Source organism: Brachypodium distachyon, chromosome 2, assembly GCF_000005505.3.
Source record: "Brachypodium distachyon strain Bd21 chromosome 2, Brachypodium_distachyon_v3.0, whole genome shotgun sequence".
Lineage (NCBI taxonomy): Eukaryota > Viridiplantae > Streptophyta > Magnoliopsida > Poales > Poaceae > Brachypodium > Brachypodium distachyon.
Genome location: NC_016132.3, coordinates 52898693 through 52918918, shown reverse-complemented (window position 1 = coordinate 52918918; position 20226 = coordinate 52898693). Strand labels below are relative to the sequence as shown.

General features: G+C 44.5%; 2 protein-coding genes across 4 annotated transcripts; one reads left to right on the top strand and one right to left on the bottom strand.

Moving 5' to 3' along the window:
- Positions 1-10995, bottom strand: LOC100830607 (V-type proton ATPase subunit a1). Its single transcript, XM_003564500.4, has 18 exons — positions 10648-10995; positions 9276-9320; positions 8008-8130; positions 7759-7866; positions 6870-6983; positions 6626-6796; positions 6281-6418; positions 5949-6056; positions 5611-5718; positions 5374-5522; positions 4695-4848; positions 3729-3889; positions 2800-3006; positions 2527-2710; positions 2357-2440; positions 982-1175; positions 842-901; positions 1-655 (listed from the first exon to the last, which is right to left on the bottom strand). The coding sequence occupies exons 1-18, from the start codon at positions 10786-10788 to the stop codon at positions 451-453; spliced, it is 2454 nt and encodes an 817-aa protein (XP_003564548.1). The 5' UTR covers positions 10789-10995; the 3' UTR covers positions 1-450.
- A 3653-nt stretch (positions 10996-14648) lies between these two features.
- On the top strand, positions 14649-20226 carry LOC100830301 (interactor of constitutive active ROPs 2, chloroplastic). Of its 3 annotated transcripts, none has more exons than XM_014899708.2 (4): positions 14649-14951; positions 16077-16171; positions 17364-17535; positions 18581-20226. In XM_014899708.2, the coding sequence occupies exons 2-4, from the start codon at positions 16152-16154 to the stop codon at positions 19922-19924; spliced, it is 1536 nt and encodes a 511-aa protein (XP_014755194.1). In that variant the 5' UTR covers positions 14649-14951; positions 16077-16151; the 3' UTR covers positions 19925-20226. The 3 variants fall into 3 exon arrangements, with proteins under 3 accessions (XP_014755194.1, XP_003564547.1, XP_010232522.1); XM_003564499.4 differs by lacking the exon at positions 14649-14951 and adding an exon at positions 15615-15942; XM_010234220.3 differs by lacking the exon at positions 14649-14951 and adding an exon at positions 16308-17277 and having other exon boundaries at positions 15949-16171.

Here is a 20226-nt window from a genome sequence, read left to right as displayed (position 1 = left end):
TTAGCACAAACAGAATACACATAAAACTATTTAAATGGACGAATATTATATGGTTAATAAGCTGCATGCCCTAAAGTATCAGTATGGGCACAATCATGAAAAGGCAAGGCTTTTTTCCATTTTCCAGTAAGGCACAAAATGTGACAGCTAAAAGTAGACATATCAAATCTACATTTCTATCTTTTTTGTTAGCTAGTATAATCTGCTTCTCCGCAGGAGGCACTGTACGACAAGCCTACCCTCTACAATATTGCCGTAAAATTACAAAATCTCCTTCCCGTGGTGCTGGCAACCTCAACTGACGACTGCAGGCCGTTAGGGAAGAAGTCTGGCGGTCTGACAAAATGTTGTGTTAGGGGGAAACCCACCCTTCTCATGAAATTCCACGCTTGTGCTCCAAAAAATTCAAGAGACAAGTTTAATCTCTTCACATGCCCAATTTTGTATGGATCAGTCTTCTTCGTCTGCCAGCAGAGCAAATGAAAATGGTTTGAATTTGTAGCCATCCCCGTGATAGAACTTGTTCATAAACTCGACCCAGTGCAGACGTAATGCATGGAGGAAGGCGCTTAATGATTCCATCATGAGCAATATAAATGCAGTAGCAAAGGCAAAAACAGTAAGCCCCACTAACTTCACAATAAGACTGTCATACCTGGCAACAATACGGTAAATAGTTCAAGTAAGCAAATGCAATAAATGACCAAGATATGATATGAAATCTGAGTTGACATCATAAGATAAATGTGCAATAGATAAACATCAGTGTACAAAAAAATGGAATGCACAGCTAATATTGAAATAAGTTTAAATAACCAAAAAGAAGACGATTGATTGTTACCCCCAAGCAAGTAGCAGCAGCTTCTCGTAGAAGACTGTTGATAGCTCAGAATGTGCCAGACTGAAACAAAATAACATCATAAAAGTCATGGAAAGAACCAACGGATGAAAAATTTGCAATAAAAATCAAAAGAGGCAAACCTCAAGGCCCAAAGTCGAAGGTATGATGCTGTATTTGATACAGCCCCGAGTACAAACTCAATGGAATGTATCATTTGATGCACAAAAACTTCACTAAAATTGAAATCATCATGACGTGCACGGGCAGAGTCAGGTTCAGAATCCGGATCCATTTCAGATGTCCCAAGGAAGCGATAGGTGTGACCTTGAAATCTCTGGGTCCAGGAATGGAAGATATTAGGAATTACTTAGATATAGGACTGATTACACAATATAGAGGATGGTAACATAATACCGCTGCTCTGGCTTTCAAATAAATTGAAGTATTAAAACTACAACACTACTGATAAGAAAAAGAAAGTAGAAAAATATAGACCTGTGGAAGTGTCAGTTTTTTATGAGCCTCTTTTAGGTTTCACTCCATCTTTGGGTACTATCTCAACTACGAGCATTCATGCAATAGCCAGCCACTACAACTATATATCCCAATACAAGCCTTCGACTGACCAAGATTGCAAGACCCACTGTGTCTCCAACTTACATAAAGGTAAACCAGGCAGGACAGGTTTTCTGTCTCATGGCCAGGGTTCTATTCAAACAAATAATACATCCGTGATTCAAAGATAAGCTACAAATTTTGAATCTGAAAGAAGAACGACTACAATATTCAACCAACAAAACCTGGATGTCTTTGCCATGGTAACCGACCAGTTTCCTGAACCAGCCAGGGCCCAGTTTTGACCCACTTTCCACTTCTCAAAACCCACCGCTTATGGCAGACCAATCATCAATCAGCGGTTCATATATTCTACTCCCTCCATCCATATTAAGTGACTCAAATTTGCCCAAATATGGATGTATCTATATCCAAAAAGCGTCTAGATACATGTAATATTTCGTCAGTTAATATGGGACAGAGGGAGTAATAAACATTTTTATCAGGATCAAGTCTTGCATAGAGCCCAAGAAATCAACCTTGTTGAACTACAAATGTGATGTCTAACTGTTCAACGGAAATATATCCAAAGTGTGAACGTGCATTGCACTTGAAGTTTATCAACCTGACAATAGATTTGATTTCTCGCCATTCTTTTCAATAACCATAGGTCTTGGATAAGTTGCTCGGTCACTCACTCCAGGGGAATATAACTTCAGTCAGGAAGCGTTGCCACCCTATGAGTTGTAACTCTTCTACTTGTTGTGAAATCGCACTTAAAGACGAACTATGTCAATATAGCACATTGACCTTGCAGAGAATATAGACTAAGCTAATAGACATAGTTACTAAAGGAAGCATGAACTATTAGGACACACCAACACAGCACCAAAAGGAAGTTGACCTATAAGGAGATATAACTACTGTTCATGAAGAATGAGCCCCTTTTTCATAACATACCTCCTTATGAAGTTTCTTTAGGATGAAAGGCTTTGGGAAGAGCATCCATGGAACAGCAACAATAGCCAGAAGCAACAAAAGGATCTGAAAGAGGGAAACTGGTAAACTCGCATGCAAAGAAGATGCATATAGTGAAGCATTTGTTTTATTTTGTTAAAAGCTTATAGAACCTGGAGTTCCTTCTGACCCCAAAACAGTTGATTCTCTCCAAGATCTCCAGCAGGGTCAAGGAACATATATATCATCACATGATACAGATCGGATTTAGAGCCCGTGCACCACTTAATGAGAATCAGGAGGGCTAAGTAACCAAAGAGGCTATTCAGAAAAATCATCTGCGGTATGAATTGGTACCTGAGGAACCCAACATCATTTAAAATATGCCATTTGCACCCTCGGATTTACTTGTGTCGAAAAAAGATAATGTCATTAAAATATACTACCTTATGTCGAGGACATTCCCATGATACTTTGCATCAAAATAACTCAACAAGATTCCCAAGTTCATCTGGGAGACACCCATCAGTATCGACATCTTCATCTTCAACGAATTTAGAAAGGGCAACTCAGATCGACTTCCACGCCAACTTGGGTCCACTCCAAAAGGGTAGGGATCACGAACTTTTAGGAGACCAGCAGTATGTGCATCACTGAAGCACACAGGTTGGGTGTTAGATCTTTGGGGATAAGTAGTTTCATACAGATGGTTGTTGACATAAAAATATGCTATCGTTGAAGTCAACAGGTCCAACAATTTATCAAGTACCGTCCGTTAAGAAATAGAAATATCAAATAACCAAATAGATATAGTACTGTATAACTTAAAAAAATAGTCATTACAGTGCATGCCCAGAAGCACGAGAATAAGGAATTTAACTATACTACTCCCTCCGTCCTAAAATAAGCGACGTGGATTTGTATAACAATCTATACAAATCCAAGTCACTTATTTTGGGACGGAGGGAGTATATAAGTCATTAAACTAGGTCATCTGCCATGACTGGAGTTACTTGTGCATATTATCATAAGACAGAGGTCCTTGCATCAAGAGCAAACAACTGTACATACTTGTAATATAGTGTTTTGCATATAGCCTTTTGAGCTTCAAACATAAAACTGTGTATATGCTTTCAAGACTTAAAATGTATTTCATATGTATACTGCTGCATGGCAAATACTCAGAATTAGCTACTTTTAGTGGTAAGGAATACAGAGCAATAAATGGAGCATGCACAAGAAGTTGACGAACTAACGAAGTATAATAGATGCAGTATTCTCAGAGCAGAATGAACTAATGAAAATAACTTGTGCTTGGTTGACATATTTAACTGAAGTTGAAATTTTCAATTAACAGCACGGTCAAATAACATACCTGCAGGAATTTTCCCGACATGCATATGCAGATTTCCCAAATATATGGAATGGAACTGAGAAAAACTCATTGTATATGAGCCCACAATATATTGAGAACAAAGCCATCAGAAGAATAACATAACGCCCGCCAAATGCCATCTCCGTAAAACTATCGAGCTTCTGAGGTAAGTAAAGGACAGAGCTTACATAAACAGGTTTAATGCTTGCAGGCAATTTAAAAACGAAAAAAACTGATAAACTACAATTAATGGGTACCTATACCTTCAGATTTATAGGAAGATACTCACATGTACAGAATTTGGTGAATGACTTACGAGAATAAGCATGGGTGGAATAGAAACAATTTTTACTGTGGTCCCTTGCATGCAGAGATAGATTCCCTCTACAGTACAAGAGGGGATTTCCGGACTCCTATGCAAATAATACCATCACCAGATGGTTTCTCAACAATTTGCGTACACAGTACACATAGTCCTGTCACCCACATGCCTCTACCTACATTGGTGTTGAAACTGATTCTCGTAAAAACAGGCAATGTTTTTTTTTCAGGTGAGCAAATGTTCTCCTAGAAATGTAGGAAGTACAGTTCATTTGGGTTACCAATAGGGGTTGCTTAGTTATACATGCGCAAGGTATTATAATTCTTTATGCAATTCACTGATACTCCCGCTAATAGCAACGCATTAAAATGGTATAAATTGCCACAACATATGCATCTAATTATTACCATAGAGAATAATAGCATACCACAGTGGAAGGCGGAAACAGGAAAATAAAGATAAGACAACTTGCTGGAACTGGAAGTAGGTGCAGATAGCCTAATTATAACTGCGCTATCTAAAAACAGTTGAAAATAAATATGCAATCTATGAAGTAAACATCAGTAGAAACGCCATTTAATTGCATGCAATGGTTATTACAAAAAAAGGAAACAAATAAAAGGTCCCCGTTTTAGCTAAAATACCTGGGAGGACAGTTTCTTCTCACGTAGTATAAGAAACAGAGCTCCGAGTAACAGACATATTCCATGACCCCAATCCCCAAACATGACAGCAAAAAGAAATGGGAATGTGATAACAGAATATACAGCTGGATTAGCTTCTTCATATCGAGCAACACTGCAACAACAGATTCATGGTCAACTCACTATGAAGGGTATATAACAAAAATATCATAACATGGGGTTTCTCTTGATCAGAGAATAGTAAACAAGGACACAATAAAATGAAATACTCCAAGACAAAGCAATCACATCAAGTTTACATTCAGATAACATCCAGCGTTTTATGAAGCAGTTTAGCCTTGTATGGTACTCCCTCTGATCCTAAATTCTTGTCTTGTTTTAGTTCAAATTTGAAACAACTCCTGGCCAGCCTCAGAATTATAATCTACTTGCACCTAACAATGCCCCATGCATTATCTCTTGCTTACCACCCCTCAATGCCAAACCAACAACCCTTTAAAAAGATTACAAAACAGTTGTGCTTGATCAAGCAGCTAGTCCAACCTGATCAGCTCCAACTAGTTTGCTCAAGGCCTCCAAAACCATGACAACAGCATAGCATAGAATATAAATTTAATACCAAAAAACAACAACAAATACAATCATTTATTCAGGTTAACAGTTGCAACAAGGTACATACCCATATGCATCAACAATTTCCTGGAAAGCATTCGTAAATTTATCAGTCCGGAAATATGTAGGAGGTGAGTCCGTAGTGTCCATCTCATGAAATATTATTCCAATTTGTGAGTTGCTGTGAAGTGTTGCACGCTGCAAGACATCCTTGATCTGAAGCACAACTTAGAAGTAAGATACCTATTCCAAAGTTTTTTATTTCTAAAGGAAATAAGCACAAAAAAGATGCTACATTTCTGACCTGAGATTTAGCAAATATCGGACACCATCCTTCTCCCACAAGACATTTCTTCGTCACATCAAAGTTCAGCATGTTAAGTGTATCATAAACAGCTTTCTCCTTTTTTACCTGTAAGGAGCACACAAGTTACAATTCAGAAAACTAGGTGCTAGCACAAACAAACACGGACCACAAGTTCCTGGGGATGGCAATAAACAAAAATGAGAAATTGTTACTCCCTCCGATCCATATTAATTGTCTCAAATTTGCCTAAATATGAATGTATCTATGCCTAAAAAGCGTCTAGATACATGTAATATTTCGACAATTAATATGGATCAGAGGGAGTACTTGATTACCATGATTGTCCACCTCCATAATTGTGACCCTACTGACTCAAGTGCTTTGTTTCTGTGCTGGATTCCAGCATCCAAAGTGACTTCTAGATCAGCGAGACGTGCTGATACCTGCCAAAATATCATAGCAGTTACAATTTCAAATACTCCAGAAGATAGGACATTACATCAGCGCTCGTGTAGTTCAGCAGAAAACAAAACGACAGGTAGATGGCTTGGCATTGTAACAACTCAAGACCTGCTTGGCCCTACGAGAAAATTGCATGTAGAGAAGAATGGAAGTATTTGTCCCTAAGAGAAAACGTATCTTCTCCGAAACATGAAAATTAAAGTACCTCACGAAAAATTTGTCTCTGCTTGACCATCTCCTCGGGAACAGGGTAACAACTTGCTCCAAATGAAGCACAAATCCTCAGTATTTTTGCTTTAGCCTGCTCCCCAGAAAAGAAAACTACAAAAACAGTCTTCTCTACCTGTCAATGTAACTCACAGGTAAAAAATATTGTTGAGAAAAGTTGGGACATTCAATTTACTGAATAAACAATTCATTCACTATTAGATTGCATCAGTAAACCCAGTTTTAAATAGAAAACAAAGTGAAGCTAGCACAATCAGTAAATAATTTAAGGCAGCCACTTAATACACACAAGAATTAGCAAGGGCAAACCATGATGACAGACCTCTTCACCAGAAATGGGATCATTAACAGGTTCCCCTGCAGACGCCTGATTGAAAAACATATTTCCCCTTGTAGCTCGGAAAAGCATCCTCTCAAAAGCCAATGCCTTAGACTTCAAGATTATGCCGCTAACAAACCTAACTCCAGATTCCGAGGTCCCTTGATGTATTCCCTGAGAACCCCTTTCGTGTTACAGTTCAAATAACAGAAAAATATGAACTTTGAGGATAAGAACAAAATAAGACCTGTTCAAGCAAATAGCCGTTTCCCTCGTCCCCTTCGTTGTCATATATATGTTCATCTAGCTCCCTGTCAGCGGGAGTTGCATGATTGTGAGAAGAAGCAAGGATGCCACCTGCCTGCAAGAAGATATATGAGAAAGCATGGAAACAAAAGAGAAGGGAACAGACCTATTTATTAAGGCACAGTCACTATTAAAATGCCATATCATAATAACTACAGTAGGAACTTATGATTGCAAACATCTGTTACAGTTTGCAATTCAAAACGACAGTATCACTCATCAGCTACAGACAGCATATTTCTTCAGGAATATAAATATCTTCCACAAGAAAGTAACCTAAGGCTGTCATTACTCACTAGAAGGTGTTGCAAGTATACTAGTGTAGATCTTTTATTTGCAAGTATACCAGTGTAGATCTTGGTGGCGTATCCGATGATAACCACATCTACGGTGCAAACTGTGCAAACTCCATCGAAAAAAGTTCAAAAAATTCTCAAAAAAAATTACATGTGTTAGAGAAGTGATGTTTTATTTATGTGTAACATTTCAAGTCCAAACTCAATAGCGTTTCGTAGCAGCGAAAAAAACAAACAAATTCAGCATGAATAGTTCACTGTTTGACACTATTCATCTGTATATTTCTTTTTTTAATTCCTTCCAAATGCATTTGATTTTCAACTTGAAATTTTGCAAGTTTGTGCATCACACCTCCAACATATGATATTTTTGTAGATTATTTTTTGAACTTCTATGCATGGTTTTTATGGAGTTTGCACCAAAAGGGGGGGTTTCACCGGATATGCCGCCGTAGATCTTTTATCTCTGTCTTAACAGTCAGAAGAAAATGCATGAAGCAATCAATTCCATGATTCATAAGAATAAGATACAACCTTTGACAAGACCAGCTTGAATTCAAGAAGTTCATTATACGTCTGCTGTAGTGTCCCACTGTTAGTATTCATCTCCAGCAGTTCATGCTCATGCTCAGCCAATTTTGCCTGGAGAAACAACAAATGCAACTATCAATTTTCCCTGAGGAGCTATGTATCTTTCCTTAAAATAACCATATGCTGCAGAAGCAATAGAAACACAACAAGAAAAATTCTGAAGTTTGTTACATAACAACAAGGATAATGTACCTCCAGCTCCTCCAAATCAATCTCTGGTTGTAGTGCAGGCCGAACAGAAGATTTAACACCTGCCTTGTTGATCTGATCACTGAAATAATTTAGCTTGCGTGACATTTCTGCACATCGCTTTACCTGCAGGAGAATTGAGACATGTTTATAAATAAGGAAGACGAAAAGCCGTTGTATGCCTCATTTCACGGACCAGAGAATGCCGATATTAACTTAAGGAAATGTAACTCGGTATTCAAACAACTATTCAGAGTTCCTAGAGCTCCTTGTATGGCCTGTTGGAAAAATCGTTGTGAGACCTGATTAATTGCCCTTTCCAAAATAAAGGGTTTCATTTCTAGACTTCTAATTGTTCCAAGCTAATAGAAGTAGCATTAACCAAATTTATGTTTTCTTGTTTTATCTCAGTATCCATTCGTCACAAGTGAAGCTACATTCGTCGCCGGGAGGTTCCATTTCTTGCTAGAGGACCTCATCAGTACTCTTGGGCCAAAGCATTGCCCAGCACCTAGGCAAACACAAAAATACACCTTTTGTAACCTTGAATGTATATGTTCGATCCACCTCTCAACAAGATCCCTAAAGTATTTATTCGTTTTGCCATAATTTTACTGTTCTGTATCTCCCTTTTCTACTGGTTAAAAAATTGAGGCAAATACAAAGTTCAAACAGACGATGTAATACCAGAATTTGATAGATCAGACTAAATTCAGCTTGGCCTGCCTCCATAGGTTCACTTTTTCATAAAACAGGAAGAAGTAAACAAGAAAAGCTAAACAGTATACTGACATTGACACACTCCAATTATTCATGTTAGTAGTAAACTATCATGCGTCTTCCCTTCCAGTACCGAATACCACAAAAAAAAACTCTTCGAGCCAGCAAACATAACTAATCAGGTAATCATGATAATCTTGCAATTGCATGACTAACTAAGCAAGTTACTCTTCTAATTTTCTGTCTTGCCTATTTTGTTACTCAAAAAATATAATCTGGTAGAAAAGATACTAAAAAATGTTTCTTCACATGATAAATTATGCCTTCTGGTCTTCCTTAAATCTTCATAATGTAATCATCGTATTTGCTTGTCCATTAAACAGTACCGAGTAAAAAAAGGTGATATCTGAGTAGTAGCTAACATGATATGGAAGTAAAGATCCTGGGTAAGAATATATCAAATCAATTAAAAACAATAACATCCAAGAGAACTAGGCAATAAATTTGCTTAGCATATAGAAAATGTGTGCAACATGATGTGACCAACATACCTGATTGACAAATATTCGCTGAAAAGGACTCTTATCCTCATTTAACTGCAACAAAGAAGGGATTAAATAATAAAAAATAGGTCAGTTGATGAACAATAATTGTAGTCTGTGGCAGATAGAACAGATAAAAAGAAACTTATAGTCTGAAAGTAAGCAATGCCTAAAAAGTTTCAACCATGGCATCATGTTAACAAAGTTGTCCAACAATAACACCATAGAAACAAAGTCCAACATAGGAATACAATAACACCTAATATCCTTCTCATTTCTTTTCCACAATGTCATTATAAACAAACACAATGTGATCATCATATGAAAAACACACATCCCATCACAAAGTCAGGATTCCACATATATTTTCTAGCTGGTTGATTCCACCCTGCACATGGTAAGAAACCATAAAAAGAAAATACCAAGGGACTAAGACACCAAATGCATCATGAAAGTCATTGTGGCACATATTCCTTGCTGAAAACACTGTCATGAAATGCAGCTAACTGTAGATAATAGACAGGTGATAGGTTCATAGGTACCACCATCAAGGACTGTAGCTTGCAGATGGTGTCGTTGCATTCAAAAGTTCAAGCGGAAAACAATAAGATGGCATGATCACAACAGCAGGAAACTCATTTCTTTTCATTACGAATTCAAATATCTAGCAGCTATGAGTTTTCCTAACATTCCAGCGCCAGCAGCACCTGTAGGATTAGTGAAGCCCAAAATTCAATTCCTTTTGGTATCCTTAGAAACAATGCATCATGCAGTCAAACTAAGCATTCAAAACGTGCTTGATTACACCAATTCAACAACTAAAACTTTGTAAACTGCAAACATGTAATACTCATGAATAGTACAGCAAACAAATGGCAAACCACCCGCTGACAAATTGTCTGTACAAATTAGCTCATGATACAGCGATTCGTTTGCACGATTTGAACTCAGTGTTAGGTACCAAGTACGGTCAAAACAGGCAAAAGCACACCAAAGAGAAACATATTCATTCCATTTCTTCTACCACATTGATCCACACTTATCAGTTATCATCGAAGTCTAACTCCTGTGAAGCCGATGCCTCAGTGAGACCGCCACGTCTGCCCCGTGATCGAGAACAGACTCACACTCACTAACCACTCAAGGGGGGAGGCGTCCAAAGCAGCTCAAATGAGAAGCGCGGGCTCAGCATCAGGGTCTAATGACACCAGATCAAACACTGGACCTCCGACACCGAACACAGCCAAAAGCTAGATCCACAAGACGGAGAGTACCACGCACGCGAGCGGGCGAGGCAGAGATCACGATTCACGAGGCCAGATCAGACAGATCCGCGAGGGAGATGCTGGAGGGTGAGAGGAGGCAGAGAGGAGACACTCACGTCCTTGAATTGGAGGAGGCCGAGCTCGCCGAGGTAGGTGACGGCGAGGCGCGCGCTCTCAGCGGGGAAAATGAGCTGCACGAAGCACATCTTCTCCGACCGGAGGTGGTCCATCGGGGGCAGCCGGTCGAAGACCCCCATCTCCCCGGAGCGCCCCCTCCCTCCCGAAGCTGCCAGGGGAGGAGGAGGTCTGCGAGCGTGAGGAGGAGGAGGAGGCTGGCCGGGTGGTGCCTCAGATCTGAGGGGGGTTCGGTCGAATTCTATTGTCTAGTTTCTGTATTCCCAAGGCGCAAGTGCGCAACTGCCATGACCCGACGTCCCGAGAGGGGGAGGAAGCGTCTTGGAAATCGGCTAGTGTTTCTGGTCCGTGGGCCATGCGTCTTGTACCTGGGTGGTCGAAGTTCCAGTCATACGCGACTCCCCTGCTTTTTTAGAGGGTTTTTTACGCCAGCGACCCTGTCGGTTCCGCGTTCTGGGAATCGGAAAAAGAAAAACTCCATTAAGAGAGCTGTCGCGTTCTGGGAATGGGCCTGGTTTGTTTAGGTCAGGACCACGTGAGAAAAGGCGAAGCTGGTGCTTGTCCGAAAATCGGGCCCGGGTGTTGTGGCCCTATTTTGTTACTACGTTGTTGGGTTGGGTTGGGTTCTAGACGAATATCGATGGTGACATGGTGTGATGTGGCCCAGTTGTGGCCTTACAGGCAGGAGATTATACGGGCCTAGTCGTAACCAATTTGAAATTAGAAATCAGCCCACTGCCCGTAAAAACAAATAGGAATCAGCCCATTTGGAGTCCTTGTTTGGGCATTTAGAACCAAAAAAATCGGGCTCCTTTCTATTTTCCTTTTCTGTAGGAAGATGGCTACTATCAGTTGAGCCATGCCTTGATCAACCCAAAGTTGAACTGTAAAGCTGTTGAAGGAATTCTCGTAGGTCACCCTTGATTTCGACATCAGTCCGATTCATTTTTTGGATAAGAAGTCCGATTCATTTTGATATGGGAAGTTAGGCGATTGCTTTTGCAGGCCCTGCTGTTTCAGTTGGACTCACACATCTGTGAATTTACGAGGTTCCTCCAGACAGTCCACGTCTTCGCGGTTTTTCAAATACCTAGATTATCTCACTCCTACGCACTAGCGACTGCTTGTCCAAGTTTGTGTAAATCTTTCACCTTATAACAACCGTGTATGCAAGAATTAATCAGCCATGAAGACGGTTCTTCGTGTTTTCACCACGCGATTACATGGACATTTTCTTCCCCTCTGAACATGACAGTACGACACTGTATATCACCGTATCTCCCGGCCGAAAAGCTCACAGGATTTTTTTAAAAAAAACTAGCTCACAGGATTTTTGTGTGTGCTGGAGCCGTCGTTGGAAGCTGGCCCATCCAGCCGCACGCGCACGCGCGATCAGCCCACGAAAGCGACGCGCGATTTGCTGCGACCGAGAGAGAGAGAGAGAGAGAAGGCTCTCGTGTCATCATGTTTTAGCAGTTAGCACGGCGCTACCAAAGGGCGGGGGTATGCTGATCGAAAGAGAAGACCGCTAGCTCAGTGCCTTAATGGAGCTCAGGGGAAGCTACAGGAACTCGGGGCGAAGGAGGCGACCGAGTGACAGCGAACCGACAACGAACTAGCCCCTTGCTCCCGACGTCGACGTACTACGTAATTATACGCCTTCCATATCCAGATTGGCCATTATTCCGGTAGTTACCAACGATCGCAACACGAGCAGATGCGTGTTGAATGGGATCCATAGCGAGAGCGAACGGACGGTGGAACGGGGCTGAAAGCCGGCCGGCTGTAGCCCATAGGTGTCAACCGAGCAGTGGATACAACGGCAAGCAAGTTGAGTACGAAAATTACGTAGTACCTGCGAGCTGCGACTGGCCGCTGCTTGGCAGAACTACTCCAGTATACGAGCTCTTTTTCGGTATCTTGGGTTTAATATGAACCGTTTATTTGTCTCGATCCAATGGTCAGTACCATCTGGTACTTCTTCCTTAGTCCCACAGACTATCAGGTCAAAAACCACCGGAGTACCTTGAGTTAAGGGCAAAATTGTAATTGTGTGGGATAGTTTGGTTTTTTCCTGTGCTCAACTGGAATTTGATTTGCAATTAATTAAAAAAAATAAAAAGTTTTGCGTTCTCTTCGTCTGACCTGATCGAGCCGTCGTTTTCTGAAACGAAAGCCACAGTCCAGCGGCCATGCCGGTGGAGGAACGAGTAAAATCTTGACTACCACACGAGTAAAATCTCTCTCTAATTAACTCATGGCTAGATAGGTGAATGGCATGCGAGGGATTAACTGATTTATGAAGATGGGATCTGTTTCTTCCGTGTGTGATGTTAAGAATTTAAGATTAGGACATGGCAACATGATTTTACTGGTTCGCCTCCTGATCAGACAAAGGTTCAAGAAGAGGCAGCCATTAAGTTCTTCATATTTTCTAGCCATCGGCGGATGTTGCTCCGACGAAGTGGCCGCCAAGGGCACATGGCAGAGCTGGACATGTTGTAGTTATGAATTGGTGGAGGCGGCGGCGGCCACTCACCGACCGTCAGTTGGTCAGATTCGGGAGAAATCATCATCATGCGCAACCGTTGCGAGTCATATGTCGATTCCATGACGTTTTGTGGTTTGCTCATATGAAGAAGAAGAAGATTTTGTTTGAGTTTTTTTTTCCAGGTAGAAGAAGATTGTTAAAGACCTAACTACCCCTACGCATCAAGGGTCGGATTTAGCCGGTACTCTTTTCACCAAGATGGAGTAACAGGGTACCGTAAAATTCCTCCCGGTATATAGTGTACCAGCTGCGTCAGAGTGTACCGATGCACCAGTAGCAAGTACTCCCTCTGTTCCTAAATTCTTGTCGGAAACAGCGACGAGACTTTAGAAACGGAGGGAGTAGTAAATCACCATCTCTTATCTAAACAGCAACTATGACCCCCGGAGGTCGCATCACATCGATCGTTAACTGGAGTAATCATCAATCAACGTCCATGGTTCGCCGATCAACTGATTCTCCAGTTAGTCCAGTTTCTCCTCTCCACACTAGAGCAAAAGCCAATTTAGCCGGAGGTACTGTAGAGCAGACGTGGAGCGCGCCCTGTAAACAACAGAGTAGATTTGATTTTCGCTTTGAGCCGGCGCCGGTGTCGATCGATGGATCCACGCCACCAAAGCCGCTCGCTTTTCTGAATCTCTGAAACCGGGCACATGCGACGCGAGCTCGGGACTTTTCTGCGGACGATCGAGTTCACGTGCCGCTCCCGTCCGATCGGGGGATGGCCGGGCGCCTGTGTACCCGTCCGGCCGCGTGCGACCGAAACCCGCGGCGGGCGCTCATCGCCTTTGTACTCCAGCCGCCGTAGCCGATGTCCGGGCTCGTAAGGATGAAGGCAAGATACAGTATATACTTGTCGTGTTGGACGTACGCGAGCCGGTCTGGTCTCGTCGTCTTCGTCTCCATGTCGCCCGACAGTTTCGTGCCACGGGGGGCTCCTCCCTGCCCTGCGTCGTCACAGGCACACACACACACGATGCTGCTACGATACAAATGCGCAGATCTGTCAATTTCTCTCGGCAGTGAAAAGTTCAAAAACGCGGCACGCCAACGCCAAGCGTGCAGTCCGGTGATGCATTTCCTTTTTGTTCGTTTCCATCCGTATACATTTTACCGGAGTACTACCACTAGCACTAGCATTAGCACAGAGTACTTTTCCCGGAGAAGCTTTTACCTTTGATCCAACTGTAAATACTGACGCCTGCGGGCTGCGTGCGTGCGTGCGTGGGGCGCTCTATACATCTTTTTTCTTCTTCTTTTCTTTCAGTCACGCCACCTCGGTAAAGCAGTGCTCCAGTTTCCCAGCATGGGACGTTACCCTAGACAGCAGCCTCGTCGCGTGTCGTTGGAGCCCAACGGCGACACCATCGCCAAGTGTTGACGACTCGGCAAGATATTGAAAACAAAACGGGTACGGATATGAAGATACGCCCCCCATTGCATGATTCATTGCCACGAGAGGACCTGAACACGGCAATGATCGTTCCTCCTCTTACTAGCTGTTCCGCCCGATCCTCTGCAGCCTTCTGAAATCCTCACGAGTTGTCCCCTTCTCCTCTTATTTAAAAGGACATGACATCCTACTTCCCGAGAGCAGATATGCCCCTACCCCTCTGTCTCCCCCTCTATGGCAATGGCTTCCCGAAGCACGATATGAAGGCCAGGTGACCCGGATGAAAGGAGAACAGAGGCACCGTCAAACCCATTCCGAGCTCCTACTCCGGATTGGGCGAGGTGAGACGCTCCTTCAACTCTTTCACTTCCCATGCATTGCATTTCATCTCACATCATGCGTGGGAGATTGCATCCAAGCAGCGCCACGTATGCTTTGCCCCGGCCTCCTCCCCGTTGGAATCGGTCGTACAGAGAGGGGAGTAGTTTCGCCATTCTGCATATGCATTCCTCAATGGAGTGGTCTCCAATTTAATTTTGCTCCTCTCTCGTGCTTATATGCTCAGGCCCAACACCTACCCGCTGCCTAGTTTACCCGACAAGCTTGCTTATGTACGTATCCAGCAGATACGAGCTGTAAAGCTTTAGGATCAATCAGCCCAAGCTTTTGGTTTTTTTTGTCTCATCGCCAACAATCATCGGAAGCCAGCTCACACATGTATGCTGGCTATCTAATTAAGCATGCGTTATTTCTCCTTTGGCCCCTGCATGCGCTTTAATTAGTTAATTCAAGGGAGGTGCGTATTTGGGTGCATGTATGTAGGCGTACTTGTCATTTTCGCTAGCTCCCCGCAACTACTTTTGCACCATAGACGATTCAGCCGGTGTCGACGCCATTGCTTTTGTTTGTGGAGAGGAATAGAGTTGAGTAAAGGGGCAGAGCAAAACAAAAGGGCAAGGCAGCCGTGGGGTGGTGGTGGATTCTTGCTTGCTTCAGGCCTACCTCTCTCCAGCCTTAAGTCTGGTGGTTGTAGTGGTGTGCGTATAATGTGTTATCTTGCAAGGGACCATGCATGGGCTAGGAGTGATCATGAGAGCCATCACCGCCCGTGGCAAAGCTTAAAAAATCCGATTGCTATGCTCCTTCCTCACCATATATGTGTCTCCCGGTTTAAGGATGGAGATCAGTATTAAAATCCCACACGGATGTCCTTGTGGTTGGCTAAGTGGTTGGAGTACTAGTTAGTGCCAGATTAGATGGGCAAGCAAGCAAACAGCCGAGAATGATGTACTGGTTGCCATTATTTAGTTGCTTTTGGTTATGCATGTGAAGGTACAAAGGGCTCCTCGCCTCTTCCTCCCTCCATCGCCATAGCGTAGCTTAGCCTCTAGCTCTTGGCCTCTCTCTCCTTCTGCTCTTCCTTCAGAGAGAGGGAGCTGACCACTTTTCTTTTTGTCCCGTTGCAGCTTTCTTGTAGGTGTGTGGCCTGGCGGAGTGTTGGTGTAGCTCTCTGAATTCTGAAATAGAGATACAGTATAGCCATGCAGACAGCCAAGACAAGGTACGTGTGTTTCCGTTTAATCCTCCCCATTCTGTTGCATGTGCCATTTGAATTTTCGTTTCTTTCTGTTTTCTTTTTCCTTTTGAGGAGTCACCAGTCATGTGCAATCTGATCGTCTGATGATTCCTTCGTACAGCTTTCTTTATTTTCATGCATCGAAGTCTGTGATGTTAGATTCTCCTGATCTCCATTCCCAAGCCCGTTGAATTCAGATTTTAGTCAAATGTGCACGCATCAGTTTTGGCGGTGCAAAACCAGTGAGACATTGAGCACTGCACCCTCACAAAAATTCAGAGACAGGAACTCTTCGGCCGAGAAGTAGCACTGCTTATGCTCTCTGTTCAAAGGGGATTAAACAGAGCCTCTCAACAGCTACAGCCATCGATCAACTGCGCTAATTGCGTTCTCCGTGACGTGGAAACATGAGACTGGGGCGGCGGCTCTAAACTACACTTTCCTCCTTGCCACCGCCCTGTTTGGCTCCATTTTAAAAGGGTTAACAAGAAACCAAAATTTTCAAATCACGGAGGCACGCATGTGACCGCGACTGTTTTCACAGATGGCTCCATGGGCAAACGCTTGTCCCGTTCTTGTGCTCGCCGCCAAGGAGCTAGCGGTGCGCTGCTGCTGCAGTGGTCCACTTGTCGCTAACCACATCTGTAAAGCTCCGGCTCCCCTCCGTCCGAGGTCCCTTTTGCAGCTCGCGTAGCGCGCGGGCGGGGGGATTAAGTTAAGCTAATGCGCTTCCCTTTTCCCGGCCCCTGCCTCCCGCGCGCGCGGTTGCTCCCCCTTCACTTCTTGTCGGTGTCTATTCCTCCTTTCCGGCCTCGGATCCCTTGTTTCCCCGTTTGCATCTTGCTTCTCCGTGCGTCTGGTTAATCCGAGCCGAAATCTTTGACCCAAATCGTTCTTCCGCAAGCCCAAAACTTTGGATTGTTTCTGCTTGATTGGTTGGTTGGATTCGAGTCTCACACGGAGAAGCTTTGTTTCTTCCCCTCCTGCATTTGACATGAAGGGAGGGAATGAAATCTCGTGCCCGGTCTAGTCATGCTGTCCTTAAACAAAATGCATTTTCTCAAGTTATATTCGAGCAGTACAGCCGTGAGGTAACGTGCTTCAGTGTGAGATTCCCTGCCTTATGATTCTATTTCTAGGTTTCTGACTCTACTTGTTGTGTTTTTTGGCAATGAAGGAATGGTTCCGTGGAGCACCCTACCCGGGCGTCTCCCAATGGAACGAACAAGACGAGCCGGCCGACGAGGTTCGGTGGTCCTGATTCTGCCGCCGACACGCCGGCGACCAAGTCACCCACCGGCCGGAGTCCTAAGGTGGAGCGCCGAACGACGATGAGCGCAGAAAGAGAGGTAAATAAACGACACTAATCCCGGCCTTCAATTAATTTGGTTCATCTACGAGTCACTCCCTCAAAAATAGGCTTTCCAGTGCTGTCGTTTGGTAGCAGTACATCTGTTATGTCATATGAAAGGAAATCTTGTCCAGGTTTTTCTTTCATTTCTTGAGAGGGAGGAGGGGGATTTTCAGGGCCTGTCCAAAGTTCGTTACAAGCATTTAAATGTGCGGACGCTAGCTGTTCTTAAATGCCACCGATGTTTTCTCTATTCCGATCATTTTGCTGGGATTTGGCAACATCTGTACCATGTTGATGCCTATCTCAATTAGTGGTAGTTGGCCATTGGTCTGTCCCCCTCTTGATGGAACACACTGTCAATTTCACTGAAACAGACATGTACTACTATTTGCTAACTGAAGCAAGTGGTCCGGGATACTTCTCTGAAGCAGTTCAATTAAGACAATTAATAACAATTTCCCCAGTAATCCTGCACTGTGTGCAGTTCAATTAAGTAACGAGTAAGTGCAGGCTGGGTTGATATAGCAAGCTCTCTGGAACTCTTAATTTGTTTCAGGCAGGGAGACCATAAATTGACAAATTGGGATCGCTACCTATTGTCTGTGGTTATGTTCTTGATAACACACCGAGGAAGATTGAGCAAGCTATAATTCAGCGTACAACGTGGACTGAATATTTTAACCAAGGGCCGTATAATTCTTGCCTAGAGTAGAAAAGCAATGCCAAGAATTTACTGATTAGGTGGGAAATGCAAAATATCATCAGTACTCACTAATCCTTGCTTCGATGCTTAACTGTTAAGGAAATCTTCTTTTGATCTTTACTGTAAGGAAATCTTTGAATTGAACTCTTTTACAATGTTGTGTGGGGAAGTCAGTAGGGGCGATAATGCGCAGTAAACCATCATCCAATGAAACTTTCCATTACTGATCTTCTCTGCCCTGTCTAATCATGCTATTGCTGTGGAAGTTCAGAACCTGTAGTACACAGCACTAATCTTTTTCTGCATTTATGTTCCTGCTGAATGAAAATGCCACCAGAAACGGAGGCCAGTGATGAAGCTGTCGGAGCTAGAGTCCCAGCTCACGCAGCTGCAAGACGAGCTCAAGAAGGCCAAGGAGCAACTCCATTCGTCCGAGAACTCCCGGAAGCGGGCCCTGCAGGAAGCCGAGGAGGCCAGGGCGCAGGCCGCGTCAGCGTCGGCGCAGGCCCGCGATTCCGAGGCGCAGCTCGCGGAGCTCTCGTCCGTCGAGGAAACCCGCATCTTCGAGCTGCGGCGTCTCTCCCAGGAGCGCGATCGCTCGTGGCAGTCGGAGCTGGAGGCCATGCAGAAGCAGCACGCCGCCGACTCAGCCGCGCTCGTGGCCGCCATGGGCGAGGTGCACCGGCTCCGCGTGCAGCTCGCCCGCGCCGACCGCAAGCCGCAGGAGGCGGCCGAGGCGCAGCTCGCCACGGTCGACGAGCTCAGGGCCAAGCTCAAGGAGAGCGAGGAAGCCGAGGCGCAGGCCCGGAGCTTGCACGAGGAGTGCAAGCAGCAGCTGGAGGCAAGCCGGGCCACCATCGACTCGCTGCTCACCGATGGCTCCAAGCTGATGGACTCCTTCAGCCTCGTCGTCACGGAGCTCGAGGAGTCGCGCGCCAAGCTCAAGGCCCAGGAGGAAGAGATGGCGGAGACTTCGTCGGCGGCGAAGGCGGCCGGCGAGAGCAGCGGCTGCTCGGACTCCGAGGCCGCCGAGCTGAGGTCGGCTTTGGAGGACGTGGAGGCCAGGTTCCAGGAAGAGAAGATCCTGAGCACCGTGGAGACGCAGTGCGCGTACGAGCTCATGGACCAGCTGAAGATGGAGTCCGACCTGCGGCACGGCAAGCTCGCCGCTGCGCTCGGGAGCGCCAAGTCCGAGGTCATCTTCCTCAAGGCGAGCCTGTTCGACAAGGAGTCCGAGCTGAGGCGCGCCCAGGACGCGGCCAAGAAGCTACAAGACGAGACGAGAACCAGCAGGGACATTACGGCAGACGAGCTGAAAGAGCAGCTGCGGGGCGCGCTGCTGGAGAACGGGCAGCTGAAGATCGAGCTGCAGAAGTACGAGTCCGAGGAGAAGGTCCCCGTGAAGTCGGAGGCCGAAGCGGCGGCGGAGACGGCGAAGAAAGGGGAGACGGAGGCCGAGCTGAGGCGGCTGAGGGTGCAGGCCGAGCAGTGGAGGAAGGCCGCCGAGACCGCCATGGCTTTGCTCGCCGTGGGAAAGGGCGGGAACGGGAAGGTCATGGACCGGGGCGACTCGTTGGACGGCGGCAAGTACGCCGGCTTGTATGATGAGCTCGACGACGATGCCGCGGCCCGGAAGAACGGCAACGTGCTCAGGAGGATCAGTGGCATGTGGAAGAAATGAGGATGATCACCGATCAACTTATGACAAAGTAGTAGCGCGGATCGATCGTAGGGACTTGTTCATTTTTCGGTCACTTGTATAATTGTTTTGCCGGTTCTTGTGGTGTAAAAACAGGTATAAAAGCAAAAAAAAACATAGGAATGATTGTACTGGTTGGGTAAGCGTGCCCACAGCTGTATTATACTCCTAAAACATAGTGCGTGGTATATGATGAATCGGAGAGTCGATTCATGCAGGTGTGAATTGTGAAAGGCTGGAATATCACAATTTAGAGTGACTATCAACAAGTTGCTCTTTCTGAA

Bases quoted from the DNA above. Each gene is read 5' to 3' on its own strand.
- LOC100830607 (XM_003564500.4), bottom strand. From the start codon at position 10,788: ATGGGGGTCTTCGACCGGCTGCCCCCGATGGACCACCTCCGGTCGGAG. The intron at 9,321-10,647 runs GTGAGTGTCTCC...TCTTTGTTGCAG, and splicing joins GCCTCCTCCAATTCAAGGAC to TTAAATGAGGATAAGAGTCC. The intron at 3,890-4,694 runs GTATTTTAGCTA...TACTTACCTCAG, and splicing joins AGAAGAAACTGTCCTCCCAG to AAGCTCGATAGTTTTACGGA.
- LOC100830301 (XM_010234220.3), top strand. From the start codon at position 17,219: ATGCTGTCCTTAAACAAAATGCATTTTCTCAAGTTATATTCGAGCAGT. The intron at 17,278-17,363 runs GTAACGTGCTTC...TTGGCAATGAAG, and splicing joins TCGAGCAGTACAGCCGTGAG to GAATGGTTCCGTGGAGCACC. The intron at 17,536-18,580 runs GTAAATAAACGA...AAATGCCACCAG, and splicing joins CGATGAGCGCAGAAAGAGAG to AAACGGAGGCCAGTGATGAA.